Consider the following 22260-nt stretch of genomic DNA (forward strand, 5'->3'; position numbering starts at 1 on the left):
AACGGAGGACAGGATGGCTGGATGGCATCACGGACTCGATGGACGTGAGTCTGAGTGAACTCCGGGAGTTGGTAATGGACAGGGAGGCCTGGCGTGCTGCGATTCATGGGGTCGCAAAGAGTTGGACATGACTGAGCAACTGAACTGAACTGAACTGAACTACCAATAGTACTGAGGTTGAGAAACTGCCCCAGAGCAGATGATCCTCAAAGGAAGACCAAGGCAGGAGTCACAATGTCTTTTATGACCTACCCTCAGAAGTCACACTCCATCATTTCTACCATATTCTATACTTTAGAAATGTGAGTCACTAAATAACCGCCTTCACACAAGGGGAGGAGATTTAAGTACCACTCCTTTGAAACAGGAGTATCAAATATTTTTACATCATTACACTTAGCAACTTGATTTTTTTCAATCAAAATACTGGAAAATATCCTGCTTACTTTTGCTAATACCATGTAAGTACTTTTTATTGTTCCAGAAAAAAAATCATCAAAATTCCACTTAACAAAGCTATGTTTGCATCTCAGTGAATGGTCTGTGTAGTCTTTCAATGGTTTGATCTCAAAAAATTCTGCTAAGCATAAACACAGGCAGTCTGATATAGAGAAAAGTAAACTAGTAGTAAAAAGATTTCAGTTCTGGTTTTGGAACTTCCTAGCAGATGATCCTTGTCAAAGCGTCTATGAGTCTGCTTCCAAGTCAATAAAATGGGGGTGTCACTAGCCCTGCTTATCTTACAGTGCTGTTTTGAGGCTCACATAAGATAATTATGTATGAACTATAACTTTATGAACAATAAAAGACAGGTAGTAAGTGTTCCAAATGGATATGAATGTGTTACTATATAAGAGTTTCATGATCAGCTTCCAGCGTGGGGTTTATCACATAGCAAATTTTCAATATGTATTTTTAGATCTCTTACTATGAAATTTGAGGTTGAGTATATTTCTGAAGTAACAATAAGATAGAGCAGTTATTAAAACATAACCAAAGGTTCAAATCCTTGATCATTTGTTATTATGTTACGGAAAACTAAAATATCATTTCTACAATGCACATTTACTCAGCAGTTAACAGAATCTAAGAGTTACTATAATCAGCAATATAATACAGCCAATTCTTTAGAGACTGAACTGAAAAAAAACCAAGGTATTACTCTATATATTTGTTTCCCAATTTAGACTTTAAAGAAGAGCAGAAGCTATAATGTATTTATCTGTTTATCCTTAAGAACATAATGCAAGATTAGTAAATAAATACCAAAGACCCTGACCTTCAAGGAATTAAGAAGTCCAACCAGGGAGTCAGGTTGAACAGAAAGGCACATAAATTACTAAAGACTTTTACAAAGCAACATATTTGCTTCCTGCAATCCATTTTGTACAATCCAATCAGATCAATTTTAAAATACTTCCCCTCCTACTTTACAGCTCAAGAAACTATAGCTAGCTCTCCCCTGCCCAGAAAAATGCAATTGCTTTAGTCCTACCCACCCCTAATTATTTCTGGAGGTAGGACCCAAGCACCTGTATATTTAAAGGCTCCACAAGTGATTCTGAAGCACAAGCAGAATGAAAACCAGAAGTGGGTTCACCCTATCTGAGATATTCCTCCTGTCAGGCTAGTCCATCTCATATCTAATTTTCTTAGTTATGTTTTCTCCTGTTACCTAAAAATGTTCCCTTTCTAGAAATGTTCCAAATACTACCCATCCTTCAAAATAATCTTCAAATCCTTCTTCCTCCATGAAACATTCTAGCACTACAGCCCACTGGACCTCCAAATTTCTGTATACATCAATACTTAAAAAAAAAAATCTTATTCATTTATGTATTTGTCTGTGCTGGATGTTCATTGCTGCTCAGGGTTTTTCTCTAGTTGCAGCAGGTGGGGGCTACTCTCTAGTTGTGGTGCAAGAGCTTCAGAAGCTGCAGCACACGGGCTGAGTATTTACGGCTTCCAGGCTCTAGAGGACCGGCTCAGTAGTTGCGGTGCACGGGCTTAGTTGTTACACGACATGTAGATCTTACCAGATAAGGGATCAAACCTACGTCTCTTGCATCGGCAGGCAAATTCTTTACCACTGAGACACCAGGAAAGCCATACACACACACACACGCACACTGAGACAGCAGGAAAACCATACACACACACACGCACACACATGCACACTGAGACAGCAGGAAAGCCACACACGCACACACACACACACTGAGACAGCAGGAAAGCCCCCCCCCACACACACACTTTCCAGTGTATAGAAGAAACAGATACAACACATTAGTGAACAAAGACACACACACACACACCTTCCAGTGTATAAAAGAAACAGATACAACACATTAGTGAACATATATATACATAAAATGAAGTCGCTCAGTCGTGTCCAACTCTTTGCGACCCTATGGACTGTACCCTACCAGGCTCCTCCATCCACGGAATTTTCCAGGCAAGAGTACTGGAGTGGGTTGCCATTTCCTTCTCCAGGGGATCTTCCCGACGCAGGGATCAAACCTGATTCTTCTGCATTGCAGGCAGACACTTTACCATCTGAGCCACCTGGGAAGCCATATATATATATATATAACATATTCACTAATCTGTTATACCTGTTTCTTTCATACACTGGAAGCCATTTAACACTGTCAGATGAATGCTGAACAGATTTTTTTTCACTAAAACAAACCTATAACATAAATACAAAAATACACATATTTCAAACTTTGAAAAGTATGCTGCCTTAAAACCTAGAGTTACAGAAATCTTTAGGAAACTGGCTCATTTCCTGACTGTAATTTTCATGGCCACTCTCATTCAACAGTGTTAATGAAAAGCTTCCTTCAAGTATCCGCTCCACATACCTAAGGCTGAACCATACAAGTTTATAATCTGAGTCTAATTCTAAGGTAGTTAATATCTCAGAGGCTGTCCTCAAGAAATATGTAGAAAAATAATCAGGGGGAGGCATGAAACATTACTTTTCAATAGCCTTGAAATCCAAAGGGCTAGACATTCTTGACATTAGGTTTGGAACTATAAACTTGGATGTACATGTGTATGAACAAGGCCATCGTTGAGGCTGTACTGGACAATGAATTCAAAAGGAATATGCACAGAAAATATAGTGTTTCCTTTTGTAGGTGGAAAATTCAACTTACCCTATCAAGTTTTCACTCAGTGCCAATCAATCCAAACATACAGGGTTTATAAACAGTTCTCAACCAAAGGTGATTTTGCCCCCAGATTAAAATGTGGCAATGTCTAGAAACATTTTTGGTTGTCCCACCGGGGGTTCCAACTGGCATCTAGTGGGTAGGGATACAGGGATGTTGTTAAATACCCTACAATGCACAAGACAGTCCCCACAACAACAAAAAAAATATCAACCCAAGATGTCAACAGGATGAGTAATCCTAGTGTTACACTATATTTGGGGATGTAAACACAGCTTGATAGATGCTCATAATAGTTATTGTCTATTCTCTTAACTTGCTATTTTTTACCCTTTTGCATCAGTTCAGTTGCTCAGTCGTGTCCGACTCTTTGAGACCCCATGAATCACAGCACGCCAGGCTGCCCTGTCCATCACCAACTGCCAGAGTCCACCCAAACCCATGTCCATTGAGTCGGTGATGCCATCCAACCATCTCATCCTCTGTCGTCCCCTTCTCCTCCTGCCCTCAATCTTTCCCAGCATCAGGGTTTTTTTCAAATGAGTCAGCTCTTCGCATCAGGTGGCCAAAGTATTGGAGTTTCAGCTTCAACATCAGTCCTTCCAATGAACACCCAGGACTGATCTCCTTTAGGATGGACTGGTTGGATCTCCTTGCAGTCCAAGGAACTCTCAACAGTCTTCTCCAACACCACATTTCAAAAGCATCAATTCTTCGGCACTCAGCTTTCTTTATAGTCCAACTCTCACATCCATGCCTGATCACTGGAAAAACCATAGCCTTGACTAGACGGACCTTTGTTGACAGAGTGATATCTCTGCTTTTTAATATGCTGTCTAGGTTGGTCATAACTTTCCTTCCAAGGAGTAAGCATCTTTTAATTTCATGGCTACAGTCACCATCTGCAGTGATTTTGGAGCCCAGAAAAATAGCCACTGTTTCCACTGTTTCCCCATCTATCTGCCATGAAGTGATGGCATCAGTATCATTTAACTTATTGAGACTGCTAATTTCAAAGTAGATGATTCAAAGCATAAGGCATTTAGGACACTAACCTAGGAATCAGAAACTGAAGCAAGTCAAACATGTAATGTCAGGTGAGGAAATTATTAAACTTCTAGCAATATAAGATACCAACACCAATATTTCACTTCAATTTAATACTAAGATCACTGAGGAGTCATATTTTACTATAACAAATGAGAAAGATAACTAAGATTTTCACCAGAATGTGGTAGCCTGGAGAAGAAAACATAAATAGAAACTTACTATTCAAAAGTCTAAGTTCAAGAAGGTTCCAGCTACCTAACAATCCTATATGAGGGATTTGACAGAAGAAGGGAAAAAGAAATTGCTACTAGGTATATTAAGCATAAAGCAATTATTTATGAGAATAAAGTTATATTTACCACAAGGAGAAGGAAATATAAGAATGAAGAGTTCAGAAAATACTGCATAAACCAGACACTTCAACTTAAGTGTCACCGGATAGACCTGGGGCATCGCATCTGGTCCCATCACTTCATGGCAAATAGAAAGAAAAAGAGGAAGCAGTGACAGATTTTATTTTCTTGGGCTCCAAAATCAGTGTGACAGTGGCTGCAGCCGTGAAATTAAAAGACGCTTGCTCTCTGGTAGGAAAGCCAAGATAAACCTAGACAGCGTATTAAAAAGCAGCGAGATCACTTTGTCAACAAAGGTCCATGAAGTCAAAGTTATCGTTTTCCCAGGAGTCATGTACAGATGTGAGAGCTGGACCATAAAGAAGGCTGAGCGCTGAAGAATTGATGCTTTCAAACTGTAGTGCTGGAGAAGACTCTTGAGAGTCCCTTGGACAACAAGGAGATCCAACCAGTCCATCCTAAAGAAATCAACCCTGAGTATTCATTGGAAGGACTGATGCTGAAGCTGAGGCTCCAATACTCTGGCCACCTGATGCAAAGAGCCAACACACTGGAAAAGCTCCTGATGCTAGGGAAGATTGAAGGTAAAAGAAGGGGGTGGCATAGGATGAGATGGTTAGACAGCATCACCAACTTAATGGACATGAATTTGAGCAAACTCTGGGAAATAGTGGAGGACAGGGGAGCCTGGTGTGCTGCAGTCCATGGGGTTGCAAAGAGTTGGACACGACTTAGTGACCGAACAACAGCAAACAATTTGCGGGTGAGAAGGTCAGAGACACTACCCCGTGTGGAATTACAGAGCTGCAGGAAGCATCTAGACCCTGGAGAAGGAAATGGCAACCTACTCCAGTATTCTTACCAGGAAAATCCCAAGGACAGAGAAGCCTGGTGGGCTGCAGTCTATGGGGTCACAAAGAGTTGGACACGCCTGAATGACTGAGCACGCATGCACCTGAGTGTGTAGAGGACTGTTACCCTCATTGTCCCTTTCTTCCCCTAAGACACAGCCTCCCTGAGCCCTCGGCAGATCAAAAGAAGAAGTTCTGACCTCTTGTGGGCACATGCTGATATCATCACTTTCTAGTTCTGAATCAGATGGAAAGGTCTCTCTGACAGAGATTTCAAACACATACTCTTGCAACAAAATTGCCCTTGATGTACAAAAGTTACCAGTAAGTAACTAGATTCAAGAGAGACATGGAAAAAATCTAAAAGATTTCAAGATAAGCATTAGAAATAGCAAAGTAGATTTGAGATGGCAACTAAAGCTGAAAGAATGTAGAAAAGAAAAGCTACAAAGGACTTCCAAAAATAATCTCTCAGAAAGCAACACAAATGTGCCCCTTCTAGACTGCTGTTTTCAAAAGCAAGAACCCTTTCTGCTTTTTTGTTTTTTTTTTCAATCTTTATAAACAAAACACCTCCAACAGCACTTCAGCACTGGCTAAGCTAAATTAATGAAGTTAAGAAAGCAAAGAAGAAATTGGTGTGGCTTTTTTCATGATTTTTTTGGAGGGGTTATAATGATGTGTGATGCCTATACTCTGGCCCTTAAGCTTGGGAAAGCAACAGGCACATACTTGTGGGTAGACTGACAGTAAGCCACACACACTCACACATCTTCCTTTGTGTCCCAGGCACAGTGACAATGTCACCAAGGCCTAAGAGGAGGTTTTGAGGAAAACAAGGAAATCTGTAACATCTTTCAAAGCAACAGGAGCCAACATGCTCAGGGTATAAAGTTACTCAGACAGCAGGCTTAGACAAAATAAACATTTGTTCTATTACCTTTTTGTTATGTTGTCATGGGAATCTGTGTTTAGGAATACTTATTTTCTGCAACTAGATGATAGAGCAGTAAAAGGGGAATGGTTTTCATAAGAGAAGGAAACTTTTATCTGTAAAGGCAGAAAAGAAAATAAATAAATCCTACGGGTTTTTAATGGGGCCACATGTGTACAACCTTTCAATCCATAAGATTTATTCAAGTTAACGGAGAAGTTCACTGGGGGCTCGGAGCCAACACATTGTTAACAGGTAATAATAATCCAACAACTACTAAAATTATTGTAATAGGGGAAAGGCAGAGGAATGTAAAGTAGATACACAGCCAAATAAAACAGAAAATAAATGAGATCTTAAGAGCTGAAAAAAGGTAAAAATGACTTTTTAAAAATAACCCAATAGCAAGAAAAAACCTAGAAGCCCAAACAAGTTAGAAAACATTCAACCTGCCAGCAGGCTAATCTTCTTTTGTCACCAGAAGTCTAGAGCTAATCTCTTTGCTCCCTTCCTTTTGGCAACAGAAACCTGAAAAGTGAAGTAAGCTTCACATGTTATTTAAAGAGCTGGACCAGAGTACCCTGAATTTCTAGGGCCCACCAAAAGTACTGGCTCAGGGACACTGAGCCTTCTGGAAGGAGCATGGGTCACGGCTGCGCGCCAATTCATCCGACTCCTCCACTAAAGCACAGTTAGCCCCTCTGAAAGGGTAAGAAACAGAAATGAAAAAGCAGGGCCCCAGTGTAGAGCGAGCGCAGAGAATAGGGCCTTCGAATGTGGTGATCCCTCAGCATGGAATGTTCTTCCTTCCCACGCAAGTCCAACCAGTGTCCATCACTTCCTTCAGGTCTTTGCTCAGCTGTCAGTCCATCACTGAGGCCTACCCCGTCTACCCTGCTTAAAGGTGCAACAGCTATCCCAGCACTCCCTCCCCTTTCCTTAATTTATTTTCCCCGTAGTGCTTATCACCTGACACGCTATAAATCTTAATTACTTATTTACTGTCTACCTCTGTCCCCTTAGCCTATAGGCTCTTACAGGCAGAACTTTTCATGTTTTGCTCACACTCCATCTCTAGCACCTAAAAAGTGACCCTCCCCCACCACCACCACACACAGCAGGCGTATAAGTATCAGCATAACACACAAGAGTCCTATCCTCAGGGAGATGAGCATGAACCCATCCTCCTCTGTCTTTAACTCCACGACCATATACCCTATAAGACCCCAAAGTTGAGACCTATCCATCTATCCAAGGCCAAAACTTAGGCGTCATTCTGGACTCCTTTCTCTTCTGTACTTTTTTCTCCCCAACATTCAGCCTAGGAGCCAAGGATGTCAGAACCCAGGATCCACTGTCAAAAGTGCAGAATCTACAAACCACCACCTACTTCCCTCCCTAGAACAAATTATTTAAAGGCTAAAATGCTGGGCATTTGGTTAACTTTATAAAATCTTAACGCACACGTACTAACTTTATGGAAACACTATGCAAAGACAACTACTTCTAATACTAAAAGCTTCATTTACTTAAACAAACTAACAAAAACTTCAGGTTTAGAGGTTCTGTTTTCATTTGTCCTGAAGAAACACATGAATCACCTCCAAGTACATGACAACCATGAAAAGAGTTCTAGGTTTCAGAGCCAAGGGAACCCACTTCATAACAAGGTGTGTTTTTTTGTTTGGTGGTGGTTTTTTTTTTTGAGCTCTACAGTAATTATACCTCTAGGATAGGAAAAAATCAATACCAAATTTCACAGGAAAGAGCAAAAATCCAAGATATTTTCAAAGGCCTAGAGAAGCAGTTATTTCTATTTATATCCTATAGTTACATAACAGAAACATGTACAGATAGTCTCAACTTTCCAAAATGTGCACAGAAGAATTTCAAACCAAAGGGATTCATAAATTCAGGAATTAATTATTTGCACTGATAGTTCTTTGGGAACTGGTCTATCAATTGAGGAAGAGATGTGACTTTAATAAGTCATTACCTCAGGTTAGCCAGGCTTACACTGGTGGGATTGGTTAGTCATAGCTCTACTATTTCAAATGACCCAGCAACCCCTTTCTTCTCAAAAGGAGGGTGGGGAGAGGCAAACAGCACCAGAGAAGGTGCCACCAGACAATCTTAGCAGCCTAAAGCACAGGAAAGGAGAATTCTGAAGTACTGAAATCACAGAACCAAATCCAAAGTAGTACTGTATACCACTCCTTTAATGAGTCCAGCTCCTCATCTATAAACCTAGGTTAATACTAGCCTTCACAGAGCTAGTGAAAACTGAATAATGCTTTGAATGCAAATATATTATAAAGTATAAAATCCCATAAGAATGTTTGTTAATACTAAAGTGAGATATTAATAGATCTTTGAGGCTAAAGCAGAGGGAAATCAAAGGCAGAGCAGTCCTCAGTATCAAGGAATTAAACTGGCAGAACTGAAATGCGGGAGGTTCAGGATAGCCTTATATTTAAATAGGAGCCTGTGGAAAACGGGAATCTGATAAACAATGACTTTATAGCCAACTTAAACGAACTCTTTCTTAAAAGTCTTCACATATCAATAATACAAATATTTTGCCATTGTGTTTAAATATTTATTGGTTGGTACTGGCAACATGCAGCCAATCACCTTGCTTTTGGTTACAAAGAAGAGCAAATGCAAAGGGAGATCAGCAAGGGCTTACTATCGCCACTGGAAAAATAAAAGACTACCCCTCTCACTCCAGTACCCTTGCCTGGAAAATTTCATGGATGGAGGAGCCTGGTAGGCTTACAGTCCATGGGATCGCAAAGAGTCGGACACAACTGAGTGACTTCACTTTCTTTCTTTCTATAGTTCCTTTTGGAGAAGGAAATGGCAACCCACTCCAGTGTTCTTACCTGGAGAATCCCATGGACGGAGGGGCCTGGTGGGCTACAGTTTATGGGGTTGCAAAGAGTCAGACACGACTAAGCAACTAATACACACACATACACCCCTTTCACTGATTAAGAGTCAGGAAAGTCACCTCTGCACACTCTATAATGACATTCTTTTATTTATTTGTGCCCTGGCTCATGATTTTTTTTTTTTTAAAGATTTAAAATGATGAGTGGCTATTAATACTAAAAAACTTAGCTTCACTTATCTTTACTACATTTATTTTCACAAAGCATTTAGGATGTTGGATTTGACCTCTTAGTAAATTTTGCCATTCTTTTACCAAAGTTTTGTTATATACTTTATATACTGATGATAAATATAAACAGCACAGAACAATGCCCAGAACATAGAAAGCAATCCATAAAATGTAGTTATTATTCACATCACACTATAAACCTACCAGGGAATGAACTGTCTTTGTCCTGTTTAACAGTCTAGCTCAAGAAACCTAGCCTGCTATCTGGTCCATGAGTGTGTGAAGTCATTTCAGGCATGTCCGACTCTTTGCAACCCTATGGACTGTAGCCCACCAGGCTCCTCTGTCCATGGGGAGTCTCCAGGCAAGAATACTGGAGTGCTTTACCATTTCTTCCTCCACAGGATCTTCCCCACCCAGGGATCAAACTTGTGTCTCTTGCATTGGCAGGCGGGTGGGTTCCTTACCACTAACACCACCTGGGACGCCCCTAAAGATGTGTGCATGCTAAGTTGCTGGTCCACAGTTGGTACTCAATAAATATTCTTTAATAAGTGATTCAATATGATTTAAGAATAATTCTGATCTCTTACCTGTTTCATGGTTACCACTGCTGCACCTCCTATAATCAAAGGCAAGAGTCTGGAAAACGCATACACCAGAGGAAGGGCATTTAAGTTCCTGTTTATATTTCCTTAAACTCACCACAAAGATCCTCCCCCGCCCCTTTTGTCCCCAAACCACAAAATCAATGCTTTGCAACACCGTACTCTGGAACAATTTTGCTTCATTTCCCCTCACTGCCAGCACACAAAGTTCCTTAAAGTTGCAAGCTTTAGTTTAGTTCCCTTTACCCCTTAAGAAGGAAAGGCATATTTGTAAAACTCTAATACTCAAATTTCTATTTTGATTCCTTGATCTTTCATTCACCATTAGTTATCATACTTGCTTTACTAGATACTTAGTACAAATGAAAATACTGAAAATTGGCTTAATATTTTTTTTAAATTTTAAAGTTAACACATCAAAGTGTATCACTTCAGAGCAATCAAATTAGGAAACTGACACATTATTTCAGTGATGTTGCATTCCTTGAAATACTTTCAGAGATTCTTTTTTGGAACAGACTTCAATCCAGTTCTACAGGTCACACAGGAAATTCTGTGTCATTACTTTATGGTTACAACTCCTATTTGACCTCAAACAGTATCACCAGCCTGGCTGCCTAATCTTTTTCACCAGACTTGAGTCCAAATTCTCTAAATTATTTGGATTCAATCTAACTTCGTTATTTCCTAAAATCAAATCTGCTCTCAAAAAAATGAAGATAGTGAAAAATAACACAGGCTCCAAAGTGGATTCTAAGAGAAGTTTAAAAAACATTTTTTTTTTCCTGCCACACCTAAACGCTGCTGACTGAAAGAACAACTTGAAATAACTACTCTGAATGAGATAACACATGTGAATGTAAATTCTGATATTTTCAATCCAAAATCAACTACACTTGTTTACGGTCAATCGTCACATAATATTGGTTATTTTTCTCCACCAATATGTTATAGGTTACACCTTAAATACCCTTAGCAGAACTGCCTCCACAGAAAGACACACAAGAAACTTAACAGGGGTTGTCTCTTGACAAAAGAACTAGTACAACTGGACAAAGAGAATGGAAAGATTTCACTGTCTTTCTATGCCTTTTACATTTTATACAATGTGAATGTATTACCTACTTTTAAAAACCTGTTTAACAAAATTACTTCCAACTGTCAGTTTTGATGGCTTCTATAAACCAGAAAAATAAAGCACTAAAAAATGTGGAGTTCATGTTTTATCAGCACTGCACTGGATCTCCAGTGCCAGGGCTGAGTTATTCACATCAATTGTAGGGAAACCTTGCAAGCAGTTCACCAACTCCCCACAGTTGAGCCGTATCACTCCACTAAAGTTTAAACAAAAATGATAGGAAAACAAAAATTCAGTACCACAAAAATTAATGTGTCAATTCCAGAATGAAAATTGAGTGAGCTATTAAAGCAGCAACGATCCAAACACATCTTCGAAAATTAGCAAATCAACAGCACGCTATAAAAATGGAAAAAAGATGTCAAGCATAGGGCCATCAGCGACATCACTCAAGCAGCCTGAACTAGAAAACGCAATATGATCTGTTGCTGGACACAATTGCACAATCTCAATTACCCAGAAGATTCTACCAAACAGGAAATTCATGCTGGGGCTTTAAGAAACACAGGAATTATATTCAAAGATTAACAAGTCTAAAAGCCTGGAATCTGTCGTGAAACAAAAAACTAATTTTGTAGACCTCTTTGCAAATAATGCATGCACAGGAATTACATGAATTAGCTTCAGGTCAGCTCTCAAATTACACAAAATCTAAAATACAGTGTATAAAACCTTAGAAGTTAGAAAAGTTAGTGAACTGAGTCTGGAAATTTTACAGTAGCGTTTAATTTAAAAGACATTCATAGTGTGAATTAAAGCTGAAAAGTGTCTCTTCCTTCTTTTGCTATATACTCCATATCCCATGAAAACCATTATGTACCTCTCAGGCTGTAAGTGCAGATTAAGTTCTCTGCAACCCTCTAAAGGACTTTAAAAACACAGTGTTTCACAAGAATTATCACGATTAAAAAATATTTATAATACATCGCAGCATTGTTAATAACTTTTTGATCTTGAGGGCGTCCAACGGATCTGAACCTCACTTGCTCGAAAGGAGAAAATCGTTTTGTCAAACAATACTTAAATGAGCAGTGGTATGTGACTAATCAGCGAGGCCGCCAGCTTCTCAAGCTGCAGGCACTACCACCAACCCCCCACTCTGCGAAAAGGAAATACGCTTTCAACTGAATCGGAAACACACCACTCAAGCTGGCACAGGGCTCACCGAGATAAAGTCGGTATTTTAAGCTCCCTGGATAGCTGCTAATTCAAGTGCGAATTCAAAAAGAACCCTTCTCAAAATGCAGTTTCGACAGAGGTTTGCAAAAAAGCCCGAACTCAACGCCCTTCGTCCTCAGTTTTGTTCAGATGACCGCAGTCGAGCTTTGCCCTTCTGCTTCTCCGGGCAGCTCCCCGGGCTTGTCTGCTCCGAGGGCAGGCACATCTCGAGAGAGTCCTTCTGCTCGATGCCAGCAGGGAGAGACCTCCAAAGAAGGACCCCCCCATGGTCCTGCCCCCGGGGCAGCCCCGCGACCCCCCCCCCCCCCCCCCCCCCCCGCCAAGAGAACGCGCAGGGTGCGAGTCAGGGCCCGGCTCCAATACCATCACCCACCGCCCACAGCGGACCTGCGTCCTACACACAGCTGACCATCTACGTGGGCGTGCAGGGTGGGGGTACAAGGGGGACAGGGAGTGCAGGACAGGGGTCGAAGAGGGCTGGGATGCCCTCCCCCCAAGGAAAATTCCTGCCGCTGGGTGCATTGCTGAGCCGTGGGGGCAGGCCTGACTCGGGGGCATACGGAGACACCCGGCCCAGCGAGGCCCCCGGCCCGGTGACACTCACCACACGGAGCCATAGGCGCCGGAGCCCACCGGGGACAGGTTCTGGTAACGCTCGGGCACCTCCCAGATGGTCTTGTTCAGCTCCTGCCGGTAGAACGTGGGCCTCTCCTGAGACATCTTCCAGCGGTGGCCGCGGGGCGAGGAGGTGGCCCTTGCGGGGCCCCGCCTGCACCCGCACCCGCTTCCCCTGACCTCTTAGCCCGCCCGGCCGGGCGGGGACCCCTGCGCTGGCCGCCCGCGCAGGTGCGGCTGCGGCGACCCTGAAGACTCCCGCGCGCGCGCGAGCGGCCCCTGTCAGCCGCAGCGGCTGGACGCGCCTCACCGACGGCGGGGGAAGCACTGAGAAGGGCCGGGGCACGCTCCGGGGCCCTGGGCTGGCGCCCCGCCCAGCTCTCCCTGCACTCTCTCCACACCCGACCGACTCCCGGCTGCGCGGCGGGGTCACAGCTCCAGCTGCAGCGCCCGCGGAGCTTCCAGTGGTCGCCTTTCCCAGAGCCAGCGAACAGGAGCCTCCCGCCGTGCTCTCGCGAGAACAGCTCCCGGACCTCTCCTCGAGCCGAGATTTTACCCAATATGGAACCTGCCCGAAGGAGGGGGGTTGATGAAGGGAGAGCTCGGGAGAAGTAATTCTCGCGAGAAGAGAGCAACAGCTGGCCCCCAGAGGCAGGAACTCCCAGGGATTGCTCTCCTTTAGCGCGCGAAGGCGGACCCGGGAAGGAGCGGAGAAGCAGACGACACAGGCCGCGCGCGCCCCATCGTGGTCGGCGGGGCAAGTGCTTGGCTCCCTGTTGGAAAGAGACAGTGACAAATCAATCGGGTGTCTGGGAAAAGAGCCAAAAGACCTTTAAACGGTGGGTAATCACCAGCAGCTGAGCACCTGCTCGGCGGAAAACCCCCAATTTCCAAGAAGTACTTGCATAAAAAAGAAAGATTCCGGCCAGAAAGCCGTTGTAGTCCCATCTGCTCGAGGACATACACTTACTCTTCGGAATGCTGACGAAATCTGTCTCAAAGGTAAATATTAGCCCTGAACTAAGGTTGAGGTTTTTCCACCCAAACACTTCTAGTAGTTCTCAAACTTTTACGTGCAGAAGAAGCACCTTGGGCGCTTAAAAATGCACAGGGAGTTTGATTAGATGGGTCCCAGAGGGACTCCAAGACTGTGCATTTTTACAAAATGCGCCAGGTTCAGAAAAGTTCTTGGTATCTCCCTTGGAGAAACATTTAAAAACCTTTACCCTGAAGGTTTGAAACTGATTCCTACCTTGAAGAGCTTCCAGCAAAGAGGGTTTTAAGAATTGTAATCATGCCTCTCAGAGTAAGAACAGTGCCTACAGTGGTTTTCTGGCAGTATCCTGTTGGGCAAGTCAATTGACCTTTCTTAGACCTTAGTTCCAGTTTATGCAAAAAAGAATTGCTGCCCTACTTTCCCACTTGAAAGCTGAACAAGATAATAAATGTGAATGGGCAAGGTATTATAACCCCATACCTTCACTTCACTATTAACTTATTCCTACCCTAAAACTTGTTTCAATAAGCAGAATTGGACCCTATCATATTCTTGGACATTTCTTTTAGAAATAACTGGGTTCAAGCCAGGACACTTCCCATCACTATCCATGACTATTCTCTTTTGTGTTATGCATCCCTTGAAGTGGTCAAATTTTGCCTATTTTCTCCCAGCATCTAGCTCAGGGCCTCGAACATAGAAGTTACTCCATAAATATTTGTTGAGCTAATTATGAACAAGGACATGATCTCAACTTAGGAGGCATTGCAGGATCCTCAGTTCTCAAAGAAAAATAAAACCCAAAACAAGGGTCATGGTGATCTGCAGAAAGCTTTCTTTGGATTCAGGGTGACAGCCTAGATTCTCTTGCCTTAGAAGACATGTTGCTTAAAAATGTTCCAAGCCAAACTGCAGATAGTGAGCTTTCTAAGAAGTATTGGAGGTAGGAGGAAGCAAGAGCCAAAATGCAGCTGTAAAGATATGAGAGGTAAGAGTAGGGGGTCAAGGTGAGTGCATGGATAAAAGGGAGAAAACTTGGAAGCTGGAATTCTAAGAAATTCATGTATTTATCCAACAAATTGGGATGATGACATGAGAGTGAGCAAAAGAGTAAAGATGAGCAATACACTCACTCACTCAGCAAATATATATTGAATGCCTACTAGGTACCAGGCACTTCTAATGGGAAGTTGGTTGAAAGGCAGATAGCGGCTGCCTACGTGGAGCCTACAGTGAATAGTGGCACAATCATTCAGTTCTTCAACACAGGTTTATTGAGCACTTACTAGATCTACCACATTGCTTTGGCACCAATGATACAGCAATTAAAGAAAGACATAAAAATTCCTGCCCTTCTGGGGATGAGACAGATTACAAACTGTATAGGTAGGGACTTCCTGTTGGTCCAGTGGCTCAGACTCCATGCTCCTGGAGCAGAGCCCCTGAGTTGATCCCTGGGGAACTAGATCCCACTTGCAGCTAGGAAGATGGAAGGTCCACATGCTGCAACTAAATCCTGATGCAGCTAAATAAAGACGTAAATATATTTTTTAAAGCCATAGGTAAAGTGAATAATATATTAGACATTACTACAGTAATCAAGCAAGTGGAAAACTGCAACTGGGCAAAGGGAATGCAAGGCACAGGGAGAGACAGTGACAGGGACTGAGCTTCAGAAGGTTAAGGGGTCTTGAAGGGAGGAGCTGGGCAGGAGAGGGTCCTTCAGTCGGGGTTGGAGATCTCGGCGACCCTCTTAGCCTCCAGTTTCCTCCTGCGTCTTCTGTCCACAAGAGTCGTCGGGAGACTTAAGAGTGAATCACTTACGCCAAGTGCGGCGCGCGAGGCCTGGCATCAAGGAGGCCCGCGGGTTCGGCCGCAACGGCTCGGGAACCGCCGGCGTCCGCGTCCACAGCGCCGCCCGGCTGGCCGGAGCTTGCCTCCGGCTCCAGCGCCCGCCCTCCCGCCGTAGCCCGGGAACCAGGTGAGCCAAGGGACCCGGGGAGCCGCCCGGGGCCGGGGCTTCAGGTGGTGGCGGCGGCGGGGCCCGGGCTCCGGCGTTGGGTGCGGGGACCACTCCCCCCGGCCCCCGCGTTACACTCGGAAGTCCCCGGGCCACTGTCACCGCAGGGTCGGGCTCGTCGAGGGCACTCCAGTCAGTGTTTGCGGAATGAATGAATGACTGTCGTCCCTGGGAGCTTCTCTCTCGGTGTGGTCCCTGCTTTTGAGAGTCCATGAGGAAAGACAGCGCGTGCGTTTGGCAGGCTGACTCCTTCCACACTCGTTGGTCTGAGCCGTCATAAGCCCCAGAACTGGTCTGCTGCCGGAGTCTCCCCCTGATCAACGCACCCCGCTGCCATCCTCCTCCTCCCAAGGCTTGACTGCCCAGTTGCGCGCCTTCCGCTTTTTAGACCTCACTGCTGTCGTTCTTGTTGTTCCTTCTAACTGAGCTCCCACTCCCACCTCTCTTAGCCCCTTCTGTTCCTTTCAAGGTCTGTTGATGGATCGCAGCAGCCCCTTCTTCCAACATCCCCACCCCAACAATGAGTTTCTCTCCAGCCAGCCCATTGGTAATACTCTCACCAGGTCGCATTAAAGGCAGTTGTCTGTGCGTCGGATGGTCAGCTCCTTGAGGGCTGTCCTCTGATCATCCAACCCCAGCCACCAGACCAAGTGACGGAAAGGTACTGAAAGCAATGCCCTTTGCTTGTGCCTTTCTTTTTCACATACATTCCACCATAAAAGTGTAGTTAGAATGGGCAAAGACCTGTTTTTTCTGATGGAATTACAAATATTTATTTTGAAATTCTGAAAGTGTATTTTCTTTTCCCAGGATTATAGAGAACATGTGAAAGTTGACCATATGAAAGGATAATCTTGAAACTAAGTTTCAGGATTTCACATCAATTGGGGTAATAGGAAATTGGGTTGAATTGGGTTGTATTTAAATATTTTACTCTTGGCTTTTAAAGTACTTTTAGCACCTTATGTAAAAGAATCAGTGGATGGTTGGATGGATAGGGGTGGTATGGGGATGAAGGAGCTAGGTCAAAAGTGCCTATATTAACAGTGCCCTAAATCCTGATTGTCCGACTGAATAAAGATAATTAGCTACATTTACAGTGGTCTTCATACTTCACTGTGTACCAGAATCATCTGGAGGGCTTCTTAAAACAGACTGCGGGTCCATCCTCAGAGTTTCTGATTAATTGTGTTTTGTTAGGTGGGGCCTGAGAATTAGCATTTCCAACAAGTTCCCAGATGATGCTGTTGTTTGTAAGACCAAGTATGGGCTATAGAGATTAATTTCTATTAATTAGTAGTGAATCCAGATGCCCCAAATTATGTCACATTTGTAGAACATGAAAATGAAACCTTAAGTTGTTCAGATCATGGCCCACCCAACCTGAATGTTTTGTCTGCTGGCAGGAAGCATCAGGGAATGTTAGGAATCAGTAAGAGACAGTCCCTCTTGTGTTGTGTCTCAGCTGAAAGGTCATTATCCCATCAGTGTGGTTTGGATGACCTCTTCTGAAATGCATCATCTTCTCCACATTAAAGTGCATCTGCCACTTGTCAGTAATAGCTTCTGATCATCATACCTTAAAGAGAAGGGTCGTGTTAGTGAAGAAAACAAGCCAGTAGGTTTTCTGTGAAGTCAAGAAAGACTAGTGGAACTGAAGAAATTCCAGAGATGACTACGGGAAACAAAACAATAACTGAAAGATGTTTTCCCTTGCTGCCTTTAGCCAGTTATATGATAAGCCCTTTGAAGACAGCTTTCCACCCGCCCCTCCTAGCCACTCAGACTGTGGTCCCTGAGTTGTGACTTGATTGCCTCTCTGCCAGACTACCATAATAATAAAGGGCTCTGACTGGTCTTTTTGCCTCAGTCTCTCCTGTCTCCAGTGCTATCCTGTGGAACTTTCTGTGAGGATAGAAGTGTTTAATACCTGCCCAGTCTAGTTGCTAGTCCCTACCATGCATGGCTGTTGAGCCCTTGAAATGTAGCTCTTGTGACTAAGGAACTGACGTTTTCGTTTTATGTATTGGCCATGCCGCAGAGCGTGAGGCATTGCCACACGTTTTCCTGACCAGGAATTGAATCTGTGGCCACAGCAGTGGAACAGCTGAGTCCTAACCACTGGACTGCCAAGGAGTTCCCTCATTTTATTTTAATTAAGTTAAATTGAAGTTTTCACAGGTAGCAGTGACTGCTGTACTGGTCAGCACAGCTCTAGACTCTACCACTGACATGATTCTTCCCAAAGCATGTCTGTGCATGTTACTACTGCTTCTTGAAAATTTTAGATTGCCGAAAAGTCCAGGTTCAACCCAGCATTCAGGACACTCCAGAAATAGGCCTCAACCTTTTGGGTTTGACACTGATTTTACTTAGACCTGTTGAATCAGTTGCCTTATGTTATCTCTGTAATTTTATCCTGTTCTCTTCCTGAAATGCCTTATTCTCTTACCTGCCTCCAGTTTAGCCAGAGCAGTTTAGCCATATCTCCCCAGGGAGGCCTTCACCTAGCTGGGGTTATTAATCTCATTCTATAGGACATCTTGTGGCATCTATTTTAGAATCAAAAAGACAAAGTTCAGATTCTGGCTCTGCTGTTTAATGGTTGTATGACTGAGGAACTCACTAAAGTCACTGGTAAAATGAGGATAATTATTATCAAGAAAATAATATCTATCTTTTGAGACGATGTGTGTGAAGAAACTGGCTATGGCAGGCCAGCAATAAATGTTAATTTCTGCCTTTCATACCTCTAAATTCTGATAGCACCATATTTTGGTATTTTTATTCTACTAAATTGTAGAGTCTTTGTCCTTTTGTATCCTTTGAGCACTTAGCGTTCAGCAAATTATATGCAGATGACACCACCCTTATGGCAGAAAGTGAAGAGGAACTAAAAAGCCTCTTGCTGAAAGTGAAAGAGGAGAGTGAAAAAGTTGGCTTAAAGCTCAACATTCAGAAAACAAAGATCATGGCATCCGGTCCCATCACTTCATGGGAAATAAATGGGGAAACAGTGGTAATAGTGTCAGACTTTATTTTGGGGGGCTCCAAAATCACTGCAGATGGTGACTGCAGCCATGAAATGAAAAGACGCTTACTCCTTGGAAGAAAAGCTATGACCAACCTAGATAGCATATTCAAAAGCAGAGACATTACTTTGCCGACTAAGGTCCATCTAGTCAAGGCTATGGTTTTTCCAGTAGTCATGTATGGATGTGAGATTTGGACTGTAAAGAAGGCTGAGCACCGAAGAATTGATGCTTTTGAACTGTGGTGTTGGAGAAGACTCTTGAGAGTCCCTTGGACTGCAAGGAAATCCAACCAGTCCATTCTGAAGGAGATCAACCCTGGGTGTTCTTTGGAAGGAATGATGCTAAAGCTGAAACTCCAATACTTTGGCCACCTCATGTGAAGAGTTGACTCACTGGAAAAGACTCTGATGCTGGGAGGGATTGGGGGCAGGAGGAGAAGGGGACGGCAGAGAATGAGATGGCTGGATGGCATCACTGACTCGATGGACATGAGTCTGGGTGAACTCCGGGAGTTGGTGATGGACAGGGAGGCCTGGAGTGCTGCAATTCATGGGCTCGCAAAGAGTCGGACACGACTGAGCTACTGAGCTGAAGTTAATTGACCAGGGCTTCCCTGGTGGCTCAGTGGTAAAGAATCCACCTGCCAGTGCAGAGACGCGGGTTTGATCCCTGGATCGGGAAGATCCCCTGGAGAAGGAAATAGCAACCCACTCCAGTATTCTTACCTGGAAAAATTCCATGGACTATAAAAAAATTCTGGTGAGCTATATAGTTCATGGGGTCACAAAAGAGTCAGACTTGGCGACTAAATAGCAACTAACATAAATTAATTGACCACAGGTGGAAAAGCATTCTTGAGTCAAAAATAAATGAAGGCCAAGACTGCATATGGTAGAAATTTATAAGATTGTGAAAATTATAGCAGGCAAACTTACCAAATCCTAGTCTAGTAGAACATGACTACCTTTTGAAATATAACTGATGTAGGTTGAAGACAATAATGAGAAATGCTTTTGTCCATAAGTCAATTGATGAGATATAATACCTCCCAAGGGTGTGACAACAGAAAAAATAAATGCTTTAGCTTTGGAGAGAAATTCTTGAGGGCTAAGTTATAATTTGTGATGGGAGGAGATGAGAATATTTTGGTTTTTTAACAACAAGACTCTGGATCAGAGGTCACATGCTGCTGGGTCAGACTGAATCTGGCCTGCAGAGATGTTTTGTTAGATGCAGACTGTGTTTTTAAAAAATATGTAAGGTGATTGACAACAAAGTCAGAAGATTTCATATAAAAATCTGGAATTATGGCTTCCCTGGAGAAAGATCAAATCTGGCCATCCTGAGCCCCATATCCCCCATGACAATAATCGCTAGAACGGGGTAGCCACAGCCACCTTTCCCTGGCCCACTGCTTCCATTATGCTTGTCCATACGTTGCCTGCTTCCCACCTGCTTTGTGGCATTTCAGAAACAAAATGCTGGATTCTAGACTCTCCACCTAACCCAGGATGGCAGTTGTTTTACATTTTATTTTTATTTATTTCTTGGCCGCACTGGGTCTTCGTTGCCACCCATGGGCTTGCTGTAGCTCAGGCGAGCAGGGGCTGCCCTCTAGTTGCGGTGCACGGGCTTCTCATTGTGGTCGCTTCTCTTTTTGCAGAGCACAGGGTCTAGGGCGTGCAGGCTCGATAGTTGTGGTGCACAGGCCCAGCTGCCCCACGGCATGTGGAATCTTCCCGGACCAGGGATGGAACCCGTGTCCCCTGCATTGGCAGGTGGATTCTTTTTAAATTTTATTTTATTTTTAATTGGAGGATAATTACTCCACCATATTGTGATGGTCTCTGCCACACATCAACATGAATCAGCCACAGGTAGACATATGTTCCCTCCCTCCTGAACCTCCCTCCCCATCCCACCCCTCCAGGTTTTCAGAGAGCACCAGCTTTGGGTTCCCTGGGTCACACAGCAAATGCCCACTGGCTATCTGTTTTACACACGGTCATGTGTTTGTTTCAGTGCTACTCTCTCAAATCACCCCACCCTCTGCTTCCCCGACTGGGTCCAGAAGTTTGTCCTTTATGTCTGTGTCTCCTTTGCTGCCCTGCAAATAGTATCGTCAATACCATCTTTCTAGATTCCAGGTATTTGCATTAATATATATAGTATTTGTCTTTCTCTTTCTGACTTACTTCACTCTGTATAATAGGTTCTAGGTTCATCCACCTCATTAGAACTGACTTGAATGGGTTCCTTTTTTATAGCTAAGTGATATTCCATTGTGTACCACAACTGCTTTATCCACTTATCCATCGATGGGCCTCTAAGCTGCTTCCATGTCCTAGCCATTGTAAATAGTGTTGGCAGGAGGATTCTTTACCACTGGACCACCAGGGAAGTCCCAGGATGGCAGTTTTTATAATTTCAATATAATAAGCAGGTTAATTAGGCTCTTTTAGTTGCCAGGAACAGATAGATTCTAGTCATGGAAGTTTATTGTAGGATTACATAGGAAAAGTAAGGAAGGATGGGTCAGTATTCCTATGGGTGGGGTAAAGGGAAAAATGTTACTTACGTTTTAGTGTATAGTTCTGTTTTTTTCTGGAAGACACAGAGTACTAATTCTCTCAAGTAATACATTGTAAAGCAGCTCTTCCATCCTCTTCTGTATTCCCTAACTATACTCTCACTTCTTTGATCATTGGTTCATAGTGTTACACAGTACATGCCTGCTACCCTATGTTTTGAGAGTAAAAATACATTATATAACTATGGCTGAGTTACCTAACATTTCTAAAACCTCACTTTTATCACCTGTATTCTTGTTTTATCACCTGTATTCTTGGGCTTCCCTGGTGGCTCAGCTGGTAAATAATCCACCTGAAATGCGGGAGACCTGAGTTCAATCCCTGGGTTGGAAAGAGCTCCTGGAGAAGGGAACCGCTACCCACTCCAGTATTCTGGCCTGGAGAATTCCAGGGACTGTATAGTCCATGGGGTCGCAAAGAGTCAGACACAACTGAGTGACTTTCACTTTCACTTTCAAAAGTAGGATTGTTGTGGGAATTAAAAGAAATAACTCATGAAAAAATCTAGTGCAATGCTTGGTATATATTAAGTGCTCTATGAATGTTGTATGTGATGTTGATGATAAATATAGATCTACTTTTTTAC

At 43.3% G+C, this 22260-nt stretch overlaps 2 protein-coding genes across 7 annotated transcripts in view; one reads left to right on the top strand and one right to left on the bottom strand.

The window, feature by feature from the left end:
• The window catches only part of MAPK14 (mitogen-activated protein kinase 14), a 73011-nt gene extending 59422 nt beyond the window's left edge, over window positions 1–13589 (bottom strand). For all 6 annotated transcript variants that reach the window (XR_005722754.1, XM_040249829.1, XM_040249828.1 and 3 more), the window contains exon 1: window positions 13021–13589. Coding sequence is in view for 5 of the 6 variants with exons in the window: in XM_040249829.1 (XP_040105763.1) it covers window positions 13021–13136 (116 nt within the window). In the remaining variant the exon portion in view is untranslated. The remainder of the gene's footprint in view (window positions 1–13020) is intronic.
• A 146-nt stretch (window positions 13590–13735) lies between these two features.
• SLC26A8 (solute carrier family 26 member 8) overlaps window positions 13736–22260 on the top strand; it is an 84073-nt gene continuing 75548 nt past the window's right edge. The window contains exon 1 of the mRNA XM_040249835.1: window positions 13736–14033. The gene's annotated coding sequence lies outside the window, so the exon portion shown is untranslated. The remainder of the gene's footprint in view (window positions 14034–22260) is intronic.

The sequence above is a fragment of the Oryx dammah genome, unplaced genomic scaffold (assembly GCF_014754425.2).
Source record: "Oryx dammah isolate SB20612 unplaced genomic scaffold, SCBI_Odam_1.1 HiC_scaffold_11, whole genome shotgun sequence".
Classification (NCBI taxonomy): domain Eukaryota; kingdom Metazoa; phylum Chordata; class Mammalia; order Artiodactyla; family Bovidae; genus Oryx; species Oryx dammah.